Source organism: Diceros bicornis, chromosome 7, assembly GCF_020826845.1.
Source record: "Diceros bicornis minor isolate mBicDic1 chromosome 7, mDicBic1.mat.cur, whole genome shotgun sequence".
NCBI classification, from domain to species: Eukaryota; Metazoa; Chordata; class Mammalia; order Perissodactyla; family Rhinocerotidae; genus Diceros; species Diceros bicornis.
The window spans coordinates 77,212,372-77,225,515 of record NC_080746.1 but is presented as its reverse complement, the minus strand read 5'-3'; the positions used below and the strand labels follow the sequence as shown (position 1 = coordinate 77,225,515).

The following is a 13,144-nucleotide window of genomic DNA, read 5'->3' as shown; positions in this document are numbered from 1 at the left end:
ATGCTATACTGTTCTCCAAAGTCTTCATCTCTCCCGTTGGACAGTGAAGTCTCAGAGGATATGAAATTTGTCTGTCTCTAATCAAGACCTCTTGACTTACTGATTCATTTCCAAGGTGAGACCTGAGTACACTTCCCTATACAGCAGCCTGTCTAATTCTCTTCTCTTTTTCTTAAGTGCCTTGATTCAATTCAACAAACATGTATTCAACATCTCCTATGGGCCAGGCAGTATGCCATTTGTACATTCCAGTTATTTCTAAAAACTACATAACAATAATAGCTGAAAATAGCATCAATGTCTCAGATGTGGGGCCAGGCGGGAGGGGGGGAGGATCAAACCTTCCCTATAAAGGTTTGAGAAGGTCAGAGAATGATCTTGGGATTTCAACTACTTGCTTAAAATCTGTTTATTTTAATCACTATGCACTCATAATATTTATTACATAAATTCTTACTACATAAGAATGAGCCATTCATGAATTCAACAATCTTTTCTTGGGTAGCTACACTTTATTAGGCAGTGTGCTAATAGTCCTGAGAGGTTCAAAGAAAAAAATTTATTTTATTGGAGTCTAATTCCAGAGGTCTGCGGTTACCAATTTTAAACTAGAGTAATGGCACGTCTCTTCCTCAAGAAGGATGATAAGATTAATTCACTTCTTTAGTCAACACATATTTACTGAGCATCTATGTTGTGCCTGGTAGTGGAGATAGGTTTAAAAGCAGTCAAGCATGATTCTTGCCTTCATGGAGGCCAGCAATCTGATGGAGACAGCCCGTTACTAACTGCAATAGGTGTTATGAAGGAAAAGACAAGGGACGGAGATTTTGAAGGGGATACTCACATGAGATAGATGGGATAAGGAAGGTTTCCATGAAGGAGCTCCATTTGGTTGAGTCTTAAAGGATGAGAAAGAGCTAGTCATGTAAAAAGTGGGGAGAAGAGCATCAGGTCAAGAGGTTACCACATGCAAACTCCCCCAGGTGAGAAAGACTTGGTGAGGTCAGGGCAGGATGCTGCAGCTGGGGCCTGGTAAGCAACCAAAGGAGGTACGGATGAGACAGGGGAGTAGGCAGAGCAGATGGTGCAGGGTCTTTAAGCCATGATGAGGAGCTTGGATTTTATTCTTTGTGCAAGGGAAGCCACTGCATTGTACTTGAAGCAGGAGAGTGAAGTGGTGCCATTTCTATCTCGACACCACTCGGTGCTATATGGAGAACGGGCAGGAAGCAGACAGTAGTGAAACTATGGAGACTAGTTAGGAGACTACCATAGTTCACGGAGTACAAGATGATGGTGTCCTGTCTATGGGAAAATGAGAAGTGGTCGGATTTTAGATCTACTGGGGAGGTTCAAACAGAAGTACTTCCCACTGGCATGAAGGAGTGTAGAAAGAGAGGGAACCCAGGATGACAACTCAAGCTCCAGTGTGAGCAGGTGGTAAATTGCAGAACCCTTTGCTGCAGTGGTTCTCAGTCAGCAGTGACTCTGCCCCCTAGGGGACATCTGGAAATTTACAGCAACATTTTTGATTGTCACAACTCGGAGGTTGCTACTAAACATTCTGCAATGGTAGAAGCCAGGGATGCTGCTAAACATCCTGCAATGCACAGGACAGCCCCAACAACACATAATTACCTGGCCTCAAACATCAATAGTGCCAAGGTTAAGAAGCCTGACTCACAGATGTGGGAAGAGTGAGGAGGGGAGACAGTTTGAGGGGTTACTTAGCACCACATCTGGGACATATTAAATTTGAAATACTCATGTGAAATTGTCCTTGGAACCACACTGCTCAGAATGGAGAAAGTAGAAAGTGGGACTGGCATGCAGTCTCCTTCGAGGAGCAGAGAGTAAGTCCTCTCTCTGGGCTGGGAGAAGCCAGTGGTCCTACTCATGATCCTCTCTCCTGCTAGCTAAATTATGAAAGAAATTTCTATAACCAAGAGAATGGGAGTCTTTACACTTGGCATTCTCCCTTTTCACATCCTTTCCTTTCTCTCACCCCAAATGCTGCCTATTCTTCAAGGCTAGCTCCAAGTCCTAGAATGTCAAGGCTTCCCTAAGGACACCCAGCCTGGCTGAATTCAGAGGAGTCCGACTTTCTCAGCACCTGCTGTGTGCCGGCACCTCTCTAGGTATGCCATCACGCTGTCACATACATATCTCTTTAAGACTTCTGACATTCCTGGAAGGAAAAGATTCCACCAATCTTCCAGATATAGAAACCAAAGCTCAACATATGTATGGTGACAGACGGAAACTAGACTTTTGGTGGTGAACACAATGCAGTCTATATGGAAGTCAAAATACAGTGATGTACACTTGAAATTTATATAACATTATAAACCAATGTGACCTCAATAAAATTAAAAAAAAAAAAAAAAGAAACCAAAGCTTAGACCAAAGCCACAATGATTTGGACCAAGTTCTTTTTGTTTCCAAAATCAATGCACTATACAGGCTGCCTCCCTCTGATCTCCAGAGCACTTATACCACGGCCTTTGGATGATTACTAGGTCCCACTTTAGACCGCAGCTCTCCAGCACACTGTTTTCCCATGCATGCGAGTGGCTGGCACATAGTTCTTGCTTGATAATCTGTAGAAGCATCTTCTCCCGTGTTAGTCTGGCCTCCCCAGCTGGTCTGTTAAGAGCCTGATGGCAGGGAAGCATGCTGAGAAGGAAGAGAAATTCTCCCCTCTTCTCTCTTTCCAAGATCCCACTTGGATTCCCAGAAGAAGCGCCATTAGCATTGCTGGCCTCCCTTCTCCACCCACAGGAGACGCTGTGTCTAACCCGACCTGGCAGAGATCAGCACTCTTCCGGGGCCGCAGTTTACTAGCGGGTGGGGTGACTGTGCTCAAAGGCAGGAATCAGGCTCCACACAGGTTCCTTCACTTCTGGGGTGTGGGCACCTCTGGGCCTCTTTCTCTCTGCGTTCACCTTGGAGTCCAGGTGGTCAGTTACGTTAGGTCGACCCTGTGGCCAATTCACGGGAGAGAAGGCAGGAAGCCTTTCTTTGGACTCAGGCCTAAGTCATGTTCTTCACAATTTATCAGAAGTTCTGGATTTGGGGAGTTAAAAGGTGCTTACCAGGCTGATAAAGGCCACTTGTCTTTGTCCCTAGGAAGGGAGGAGGGATGAGGGGACAGTCTTGACTTACGTTGTATTAACATCCTCTTTCGTAGTTTGGGCCACAGTTTAGATACATATTCAATAAAACTTAAAAAATGATATGGGTAACCTCCAACATGGCACTACCAAACCAATCCACCATGTCTCATTCCCCTCTCTCTCCACCCTGCTCCTCCTCCTGACTCTGATTTCTCTCAGTGACAGTGCTGTAGTCCAGGCGTCCCAGGCCAAAAGCCTCAGGAATCTTTAAACTCCTCTTCTTTGCTGGCCACTGACAGTCAGCTGGCCTGCCCTGTCAATTTACCTCCACAACAGCACTCCTACCCAAAGAATGCCTTTCCCATGCCACCCGCTTAGCCTTCACTTACGCTATCTACAGAGGCCCGCCAGAGCACAAACCCTGGGAAGAAAGCTATGACATCTCCATCATCTTTGCATTCTCCAGAACCAAACACAGCCCCTGGGACACACAAAACGCTCACAATCTGGAGCAACTGTAAAACCTCCACTGAACTGACCGTCTAAGGCCACGGAAATTCAGAGGGACAGCCAACATGGGCTGCAGCTTCACTTCTTCCAAATGTGACACTAAATATCAGAATCAAAAGGTCTTCATCAGACCCCCACACCCCTCTGCTCTCAAAGCACAGCTACGCCTCACAGAGAGTACAGGTAAACGAACTCCGCCTCAACAAGCTGACCCCAGAACCCATCAACTCCCAGCCTGGGACACAAAGTAAAACCCTGAGAGAACTGGGCTCATGATAACTTGAATTCCAATATAAAGGGCCTGGTGATTTGCTCTCAACCTCAGTCCAGAGCCCCATTCTCCAGTGAGGGTAGGTAAAGGGCTTATCTTGCGTGCACGTGTTTGTGTGTGTGTGTGGGTGGGTGTGTGTGTGTGTGTGTGTGTGTGGAGGAGGGTAGAGGGGACGGAAGGGGAGATGGGGAAATGACCACTGCCTCAGGAGGTACAAGGTGGATCTCAACATCCCTCGTATCCCCCCAGCCCAGTCTGCCTGGGGAGCCACCCAGAAACCACCACACTGGAAAACTCCTGGAATAACTACCACTGTCTTGGACATCCCAAGCAGCTACAGAACCTGAGTGGACCTCTACTGGGCGAGAACTGAACTGCAGCCTGGACGAGGACTGATTTGAACCCACAGAGAGAACCCAGCAACCCCTGCCAGCTGCTGTTTGGATTCACTCCAGTAATTTCATCAACCTCACCACAAACAACTCTACATTTTGTGTGATTCCACTTTGCATTATGTTGAAAAATCAGAATGGTGACTTTCTAGTGGCCCCATTAATTGAACATGTGGTGTGTGCCAAGTGCTGTGTTGGGCCTGGGGAACATGATAGAGACTCAATGGCTGCCCTCCCAGGTCTTACGCTGCAGCAGGTGTCTGCAGAGAGGAAAGGTAAGCCAAAAGCAAGAGGTGACTTGGGAAAGGGGATTCCTTATCTACATAGCTACTGTGGAGACATAATCGATGGGGCTTAGCAGCTGAAACACCTTAGAACTGCACCATCTATGGCCTTGAAACTCCAGTTGACTCCTTGAAGGAGTCTACTTCAGTCGTACATCAATAAGAATGTGGGTTCTTATAATACAGAACACTTCCAGGAATTAAGGGAAAAGGATAAGGCGCCAAACTCCAAATTCCTAGCATTATCTGATTATATACATCCTCTTTTTCTTTTTGACCAACTTGCTATCCAAGAAGGTCCACGAATAGAACTTTTCTCCTCCTTACCTGGTGTGAGGTAGGTGTGCAGCCATCTTTTACTGAGTGATAAGCATCTTGGGAAGGAGAGAGGGCAGAGAACGTGTTGCATGTATTCAGGAAATATACAAACCTAGTTGTGCCCAAACTGTTCTGGGTCAGAAATCTATTTATTCAAATAGGGGCCCCATTAAACCAAAATATAGCTCCATCTGGAATACGACTTGACAAGAGAGGCAGTGAGACAACTTTTAAGGATCGAAAACTACGGTGTCTATGGCTCCCCACTCCTCCTCATACAGCAGCCAGACATCACTCTGCGGAGAAAACATTCACTACTGCAGTTAGCACTTTAAAAAAAAAGCCAACCGACACAATAAACTCAGTTCATTTAATTTCAAAACATGAACTCATTGCTATCTCAGGAAATATCACTTTACTCTTTAGATTAAATGTTAGCCCAAGTCTAGGAGGCATTAAACAGTGAGAAAGTAATATACTTTAGTTGGCTTCTCCAGGCTCAAGTTTCACCAAAACAAGTTTCGTACAAAGATTAGCCAAGCACTGGGTAATGGGATATGGCAGGGTTACGTCATCTGCGGTCCATTTCCAAAGAAACATGGCTTTTCCAGGCGGAATTCTAAGTGCTCTCCGCTTTGTAATCTTTGTTCCGCCAGTTTGCAGGATGGGTAATGGCAGATGCATTAAAACTGATTACAGGCCATGAGGCCTTGGGCAGGTCATTTCATCTCTCTGGGTCCCTGCTTCCTCCATTGTGAAATGGATTGTTGGGGGCCACTAGTCATGGGGACCATTCCTGAACTAACATTCCAAGATTGTTAGTGCTGGACCCTACCGTCCAACTCTTCCTGTGGCTGCCCGGGCATGAAGCCCCCATCTGACCTTTAGGTCCAGCATTCAAACACTGTGTGATTCTTACATTCTATGAGTATGGACAGAAGCAACTACTTGGCAGATCAAGCTAGGTCATCTCCCAAGTCCACTGCTCAGCTAAATTTCCTAGGGTAACATTAATTGATCCACCTGTATATCCAGGCACAGTGAGAGATAAGAAAAGGAATAATATCTAACCTTGATCTGATGATGACGATGGTAATGAATTTTTATTGACGGCTTATGAGGTGTCAAGTCCTGCACTGAATGCTTTACTTGCATCATCTCACTTAATTTTCACAAAATCCCTACTAGGTACGCATAACAGATATGGGAACTGAGCTGCAACGAGATTAAATGATTCGCCCAAGATCTCACAGCTAGAAGGTGGCAGAACCCAGGACTTGAATCCACGTCTGTCTGACACCATACTGTGTTTTCGCCAATCTCCATACTTGGAATCACCAAGTGCAAGTATGAAAGCATCTCACTTCGCCAAGGACAGGACTGGTTTACACCCATATCCCAGTGCAATTATTAAAAGCACCCCTTTTCACTCTCAGGAGTGTCCTGGTTTGGATAATAAATTATACAATCACCTACTTATAACGCCTCCCTGAGGACTGACAATAATGATGATAATTATTATTGTACAACTATGTCACATTTGCAGTGAAGCCCTCCTTAACCACCCCACATTAAAGAGTGACGTCTCCCAGGCTCCCTATCCTTCTTACCCTGCTATACTCTTCGCCATAGCATGCATCACCACAAAAAAGGAATATATATTTTGCTTATCATTTGTTTCCTTCACTAACATATAAGCTCCATGCAGGCAAAAATGTCTTTTTGCTTACTAATGTATCCCCTAGTATGCAGTAAATGTTTCATAAAGATTTGTGGAGTAAATGAAAGCATCATCATCATCATAACAATAGCTAACATATATTGAGTTTTTACTACGCACTGGGTGCTGCTCCAAAGACACATATTTTATCAAACCAACCCAACGAGCCCAAGTGTGGAACAGCTGTCACCATCATTTCACAGATGAAGAAACTGAGCCCCAGAGAGATGAAGTCACACTCTCCTAAGGGCACACAGACCGCTGGTGGCAGCGCCGGGAGGGAAGGGAGGCTGATCATCTTTCCTTCTCACCACTACTCTAAGTCGGAAGCAGAGATACAGCACAGACGCAACCAGCTGAGGGTTTAGGGCAGTGTGGGACGGAAGGCGGGCCAGCACTACTGCCTGTCAGAGATCTCAGGAGATAGTGTGGTTGGGCAGGACTTCTTAGAAGAAAGGGGACTTGATCTGAGCTTTGGAAGACGGGATAGCACATGGACAGGAGGAAGAAGCATTTAGGGAACAGCAAAAGCGGAAAATCACAGGGCTGACCATGCTGATTGGAAGGAACAGCTTCTATCCGGAAGCTCTGCAGAGTAAGACTTCAAGCGCTGCTGTCACCTGGAGGGCTTTGAATGCAGTGGAAGAGTCGGACTTCACCCCCTAGTAAGCAGGATTCCACAAAAGATTTCTGACCGGAAATGACAGTCTACAGTCTTGATTCCCGAAATTTCACATAGTAACAGTGCCAGAGAAGTCGGCAGGAGCTACAACTGTGGACCAAGGCTCACCTGGTCCTCTTAAGCCCAGGGCACGTACTTGAGCTGGGAAATCCCTGTTTAAAGCACCTCCCTTCCCATAGATTTGTTTGTGCTTCAGGTCCTATCATGTTCCCTGTGAGCACACAGCCCTTCTCTCACTCTGACAAAGACAACATATAATACAGGTGCTCACCCTTCTCCCATACCACAGTGTTATGACCTGATAGTCAGCACCTTTGGTGGCAAGGACAAGCCCTTCCTACCTCCCAGCCCTCCCAAATAACTCTATCACATATTCTTGTTTAAACAATATCTTTCAACTCATTCCAAACCCTCACCCTATTACCCATTCTCAGCGGTAGGTCAGGCCAGGCTCTTTCCCGGCCTCTGCCTCCCTGACTGCTACTCCTGTAACATCAGAGCGAGCACATCTGCAACACCTGAGTCAAAAAGAACAACTCGGGAAGATCCCCTGTGTCACCTTGGCAGGAGCCCTACATTCAGAGCTGGATGGATGATGGCAGTCTGGTCCACACATCCTGGAGGGCCTAGAGACCCTGAAGAAAAGCTTAGCCACATGCCTTCTGGGTGGTTGGCATTATACGACAGAAGAAACAACACCAAAAAAAAATATTTTTTTTTTTTCTAGCTCCACACAAAAACAATTGCCTAAGTAATGTGAGCACTGCTGGGTCACCACAGGACCAGTTATAAATCTCTATACGTATTAATACAAAAATGAAGGAAAATGTGTCACCTCAAAATGTCATCCAAAGGAAGTCACTAATTTCAGAGTTTTTCTTGCCTCCTCTGCCTATATTCTAGTCTTGATTTTCCCAGTAATTAACTAGTCAAAACCTTCTTTACATGCTTTGGTTTCAATTCTGAAAAGTATATCAAGGTTATGAGGGATCATTGCCCACGGCACAAATACATGTGGAAACATTCCTGTGTATTTCAACCTGGTTTCTCCAGGACAGGGTGGAATTTCTTGCCCTTGAGATTTTTTGGAATTAACAAAAAATGGAATTGTAAATCAATCATGGAGATTCTTGGAGATAGTAAAATCTATGCTGGTTACAATTTAATGGAAAGCAGGAGAAAGTCTTAGAAATCCCTGAGAGTGGAAATTACTGATATTTTCCAGCATAAGAGGGGTTGTACCTTCAGGTGAGTGGTCAACAAGCTTTATTCTGAAAAACAGCAGAAATTGTTAAGAAGAGAATTAGTCTATGCACAGAAAGGCAATTGAGAGCTAAAGAACCGATGTATTTTTTCACTTTTTTTTTTTTTTTTTTTTTTGCTGAGGAAGATACACCCTGAGCTAACATCTGCTGCCAATCTTCCTCTTTTTGCATGTGAGCTGCCACCACAGCATGGCCACTAACAGATGAGTGGTGTAGGTCTGTGCCCAGGAACCAAACCCAGGCCACCAAAGCAGAGCACACTGAACTCAACCACTAGGCCACCAGGGCTGGCCCTGAAGAACTAATGTATTTTAAACAGAGAACCTGGGAGCTCAGAAGTTCTGCAGCATCCGCTGCATCCTTGCCTTTGGGAGGGAGCAATCTAACTACAGAAAGGCAGACAGGGCCCTTTAACCACTGACCTCTTTTAATCTGCTTGTTAGCTTGGCTGTGGACAGGCCCAGGGGGTCTTTGACCAATGCCTCTCTGGGGAAAGTTCAAAGGTCAGAGGCCCATTCCCTCAACATCATTATTCTCAATTATTCTTCATTCAGAGCCACTTTCTCCTTCACTCTGAGGAAGAGCCCCCCTATAAGTGTTTTCCAGGATCCTGAAGGGCGATGACCCAAGGCAGCCCCACTCACTGTGTTTCTTTTCCTCTCCACCTCACTCACAGCATCTCTCTGATCAAAGGGGACAAGAAGGGGTAGCAACTCACAGAGAGAAACATGGCGGTGAGCATAGTCTGTATGTTGCACACTCACAGCTCAGCAGAAGACCTGCTGCTCCAGGAGGCACCAGGTTTTATAATAGAGTGGTTCAGAGCACACCTTTGCCATCAGACAAAGCGGAGGTTTTACAAGTTACTAGCCCTGGAATCTTAAGCAAGTCACTTACCTCTCTGAGTCCTAATTTCCTCATCTGAATAATGGGGATAATAAGTTTCTACTTCATAAGGTTATAGCAAGGATGAAATGGAATAAAGCTCAAAGTAAAGGCCCAATGCATGTTAGCTATTGATATGATTATCTTAGCAGTAATATTTTTTATCTTTCCTCGATGATAAATTTAATATATGATCACTGACAAAATTTGAAATATAAGGAAAAGTATAGACCAAAAGAAAAAATCCTTGGTAATCTCCTCCCAGAGCTCAGCACTTAACATTGGGAGCATTTCTGTTGAGTCTTTTCTCCAAGCAGAGACATGTACACACTACTGGACCATCTTGTAATCACAGAGCAACCATTTGATGTCTGTCAACTACTTGCTGGACCCTGAGCTCAAAGCTTGATGCACACTTCTTCTAATTCTCACAGCAACTCTGTGAGGCGCTGTGATACCCATTTACAGATGAGGAAACCAAGGCTGGAAGAGGCTGTGCACCTGGCCCCAGGTCACAGGGCTAGGAGTTCCTGAACCGAGCTGTGACTGCAGGTCTCTAGGACTCGAACGCCTAGGTCTGTGTCCAAGGATGGGCTGCAAGGGCAGCCTCTCTCCATGCCTTTTTTCTCCCTCTTCTTCAGCTCTGCCACTTTTCAGAGGACACAACCTGCTCCAGAAGTGGCCTCACTGCCTCTCCTTGCCCTGCCCAAGCTGAAAGAATCTAAAAGAAGGGAACCAGGGGTTGATAAGGATGTAAGAACCACCCACATCATGCTCTGGGTCTGTGCCCCAAGCTCAACCCCCCTCCCGGCTGACACTTAGGCCTGAGCAGTCACCTCCTCTCACTTTCATCAAAAGCGCCATGACCCTGCTGGATGGGATTCGGACAGAATCCTGCCTTCTACCCTAGGTGGGCAGGTGCATTTCTGACATTCCCCTACAGAGATAACACATCAAGATGCAAGTTTTGCCTCTAATTACTCTTGGTCTTATTTTGATCCAATTAGCCTTAAAATAGAATACAAAGCAAAACCTTTGGTTCCACTACTCAGTCAGAAGAGTGAATTTTCCAGCTGTGGGTTAACTGACTTCATGTTTATTGAACTGCATCAGTGATAAAAGTTCAGGCGCCCACCTCTGGCCCCAGGCCTATTCTGGGAGGGATATTCACACACAATTGACCTCCAAGATGTTCCCAGAGAGCTCCTTCCTACTGAGGGCCACTAATGATTCAAAGGTAAGAAAGGTTTGTTTTCCCCAAGCTCATTAGGAGAACAAACCATTCATCCAAGAGCACAATGGAGAGCGGGGACAAGGATTGTGTCACATCTACCTTTAAAAGAAAATAATAACAACAGTTGTTCCCATTAAATAGACACCCATGTTTCAGACTCTGGGCTGGATCCTGTTCCTATATTCTCATTTCATTCTTTCACAACCTAGGGAAAGAGAAAATTGATTTGGAAATTAGTAAGTGGCAAGGCTGGACTTCAAACCAAGGAGCACCTGAGAGCAAAGCCTTTCACAACTAGCGCAGCCTCCCACCACAACTGGGCTCTGCACAGAGAAAGTGCACAACAAATAACTGGTCAATGAATCAGCTAAAGATAAAAAAAAAGCAAGCGAATGATATGTCAACTAATGATGTCTCGGTGGCTTCCAGGTTCAGCAGAAAAGCTGAGGCCCATCCCTGAGGGTAGCAGAGGCTCTCTGAATGTCAAGACAGTCACTGCCTTCTCCCGCTGGGGGTCCGGGAGCAGGGGGTGCACGACAGAAACTGCTGCCTCTCCCAGTCCTTCCAGGTTGTCTGAGCACCTCCAGCCCCTCCCCCACCTGGTAGGGGATCCTCCCGTGGACCACAACTACCTTGGGTGGTCCTCACAGTTAATGTGAAAAGTGAGACTGGGTCTAAAGATCCAGACAGACCCAATAAAGGCTGACCTTTGACCCACGTGGGGGAAAGCTCCCTCCATAAGCCAAAAGGGCAGTATATTGGAGCAGCGAGGCCATCCCAGCTCTTACCACGGCCACCTGCCACCAAGCTTTAGAAACCGTCCCCTGGGATGCTCCACATTTTCCCTGCCTGGCAAATAACTCTTTTTCTTCTTTTTCTATTAAAAGCATTTAGGTCTGGCAGCCTGATGCTATCCAGTCCAATCCAGGACCCAGCTTTCCTCTGCTGCATCTTGGAGTGGCATCTCAGGTGTAGCTTGGAGAGAAATGCGCGAAACTCCGGGCTTTCCCACAAGTCTGGTTGGAGAAAGATTCCAGGAAAGGATTAGGGAACTGGAGTCCTGACACAGTGCAGCAAAGGTGCATATAATGTCTGCTAATGTTACAGCACATTAAACCGAGTTGTAAAATAGTAGCTTAAAGTCAGACAGGCCAAACATAACACAAGTATGAAAAGCAAGGTGCCATTTTTCCAACAAATAAGTTCATTCTATAAAGTACCAGCTTAGGTTGATTTAGCATCTTCGTATCCAATGCAGCTGCTGTGATTTTTTTTTTTTTTTGGTAGCATCTTTAAAGAGCTCACCCCAGTAAGTATGAATTCCAGTTTATTAATAATACCTATTCTTTATTGAGTCCTTATTATGCGCCAGGAAATCTACAAATATGATTTCTGCTCCTGGCACCAGCGCTACAAAGTGAGAACTTCCCCATTCTACCGAGGAGAAAACTGACACCCAAGGGGGTAACTGACCTGGCCACAGCTGGCTGACTTCGACGAGGAATTAGGGTCCCCGCCAGCTGAAACCATCAGATAAAAAACAAATCACAAGAGCAAAACCCAGGGAGTAGCCTTCCGATCACATTTTCTTGGGATGTGGAAACAACTCAGGCTTCCTGCGGCAGAGGAACACGCTCTCCGCAGCCCTCCCAGGAGCGATGGGCGGTTATTTTTGAAAACGGAGGAGGGAAAAAGTACCTGCAGCCTAGCTGGTTCTCGCAAGCTTGAAAGAAAACCAAGCCACTGCGAGAGGCGGGAGAACCGGACTCGGTGCGTACGCAAGCTGGGCTCACGTTTTTCCCCCCAAACAAGCTAAACCGCAAAAGAGATTAACAGTCGCGTTCGTCCCAAACTATCAAAACAGTGGGGGCGGGGGCGGGAGACCACGCGGAGCCGGACGGGCCGGGAGAGCGCAGACCGACTCGCTGAGACAATCCCCAGCGGGTGCGACCCAGGGGAGCCCCAGGAATTCGCAGGTGCAAGGGACCAGGGAGCCGGAGATAATGAAGCCCATTCCCACCCCCCTTCAATCGCTCACACACACATACACAACACACATCGACTTTCCTGGTTTAAAAAAAATACCCTGAAATCTGTCTTCACAGCAATAAGGGAAATACCAAGTACGGAATGCATTTCAGGGGCTTTCCATCACGGGAGGCAACTGCTGATGAGGATGGGGGTGGGGTGGGGATAAAAAGTAGAGCGGCGCCGGGGGAGTGCGGTCCCCAGTGCCCCTTACCAGCTTCATGGTGGTGTTATTCTGTTCCCAGCGCCACAGCATCACGCTCATCTTACTTCAGGGCGAGGAGGGAAGGGGGAGAGGAAAAGGAGAAAGAACGGGAGGGGGCCGAAGCACCTGCCCGCGCGCCCGCCAGGTCCGGCCGTCCCGTCCCGAGTCGTCCTGTGGCCCGGCCCCTCCGGGCATCCCGGGCGCCCGCCCCCGCCCCGGGCCGCTGCGCGC

At 46.7% G+C, this 13,144-nt stretch overlaps 1 protein-coding gene across 2 annotated transcripts in view; it reads right to left on the bottom strand.

Moving 5' to 3' along the window:
• The window catches only part of NAV2 (neuron navigator 2), a 710,120-nt gene that overhangs the window by 297,738 nt on the left and 399,238 nt on the right, over positions 1-13,144 (bottom strand). Inside the window, exon 1 of one of the 2 annotated variants that reach the window (XM_058546130.1) lies at positions 12,923-13,129. The exons of the other annotated variant lie outside the window; for it this stretch is intronic. Within the exon in view, the coding sequence (XP_058402113.1) occupies positions 12,923-12,973 (51 nt within the window). The 5' untranslated portion in view covers positions 12,974-13,129. Of the gene's footprint in view, positions 1-12,922; positions 13,130-13,144 lie in introns of those variants that run through there. 2 annotated transcript variants of the gene reach the window in all.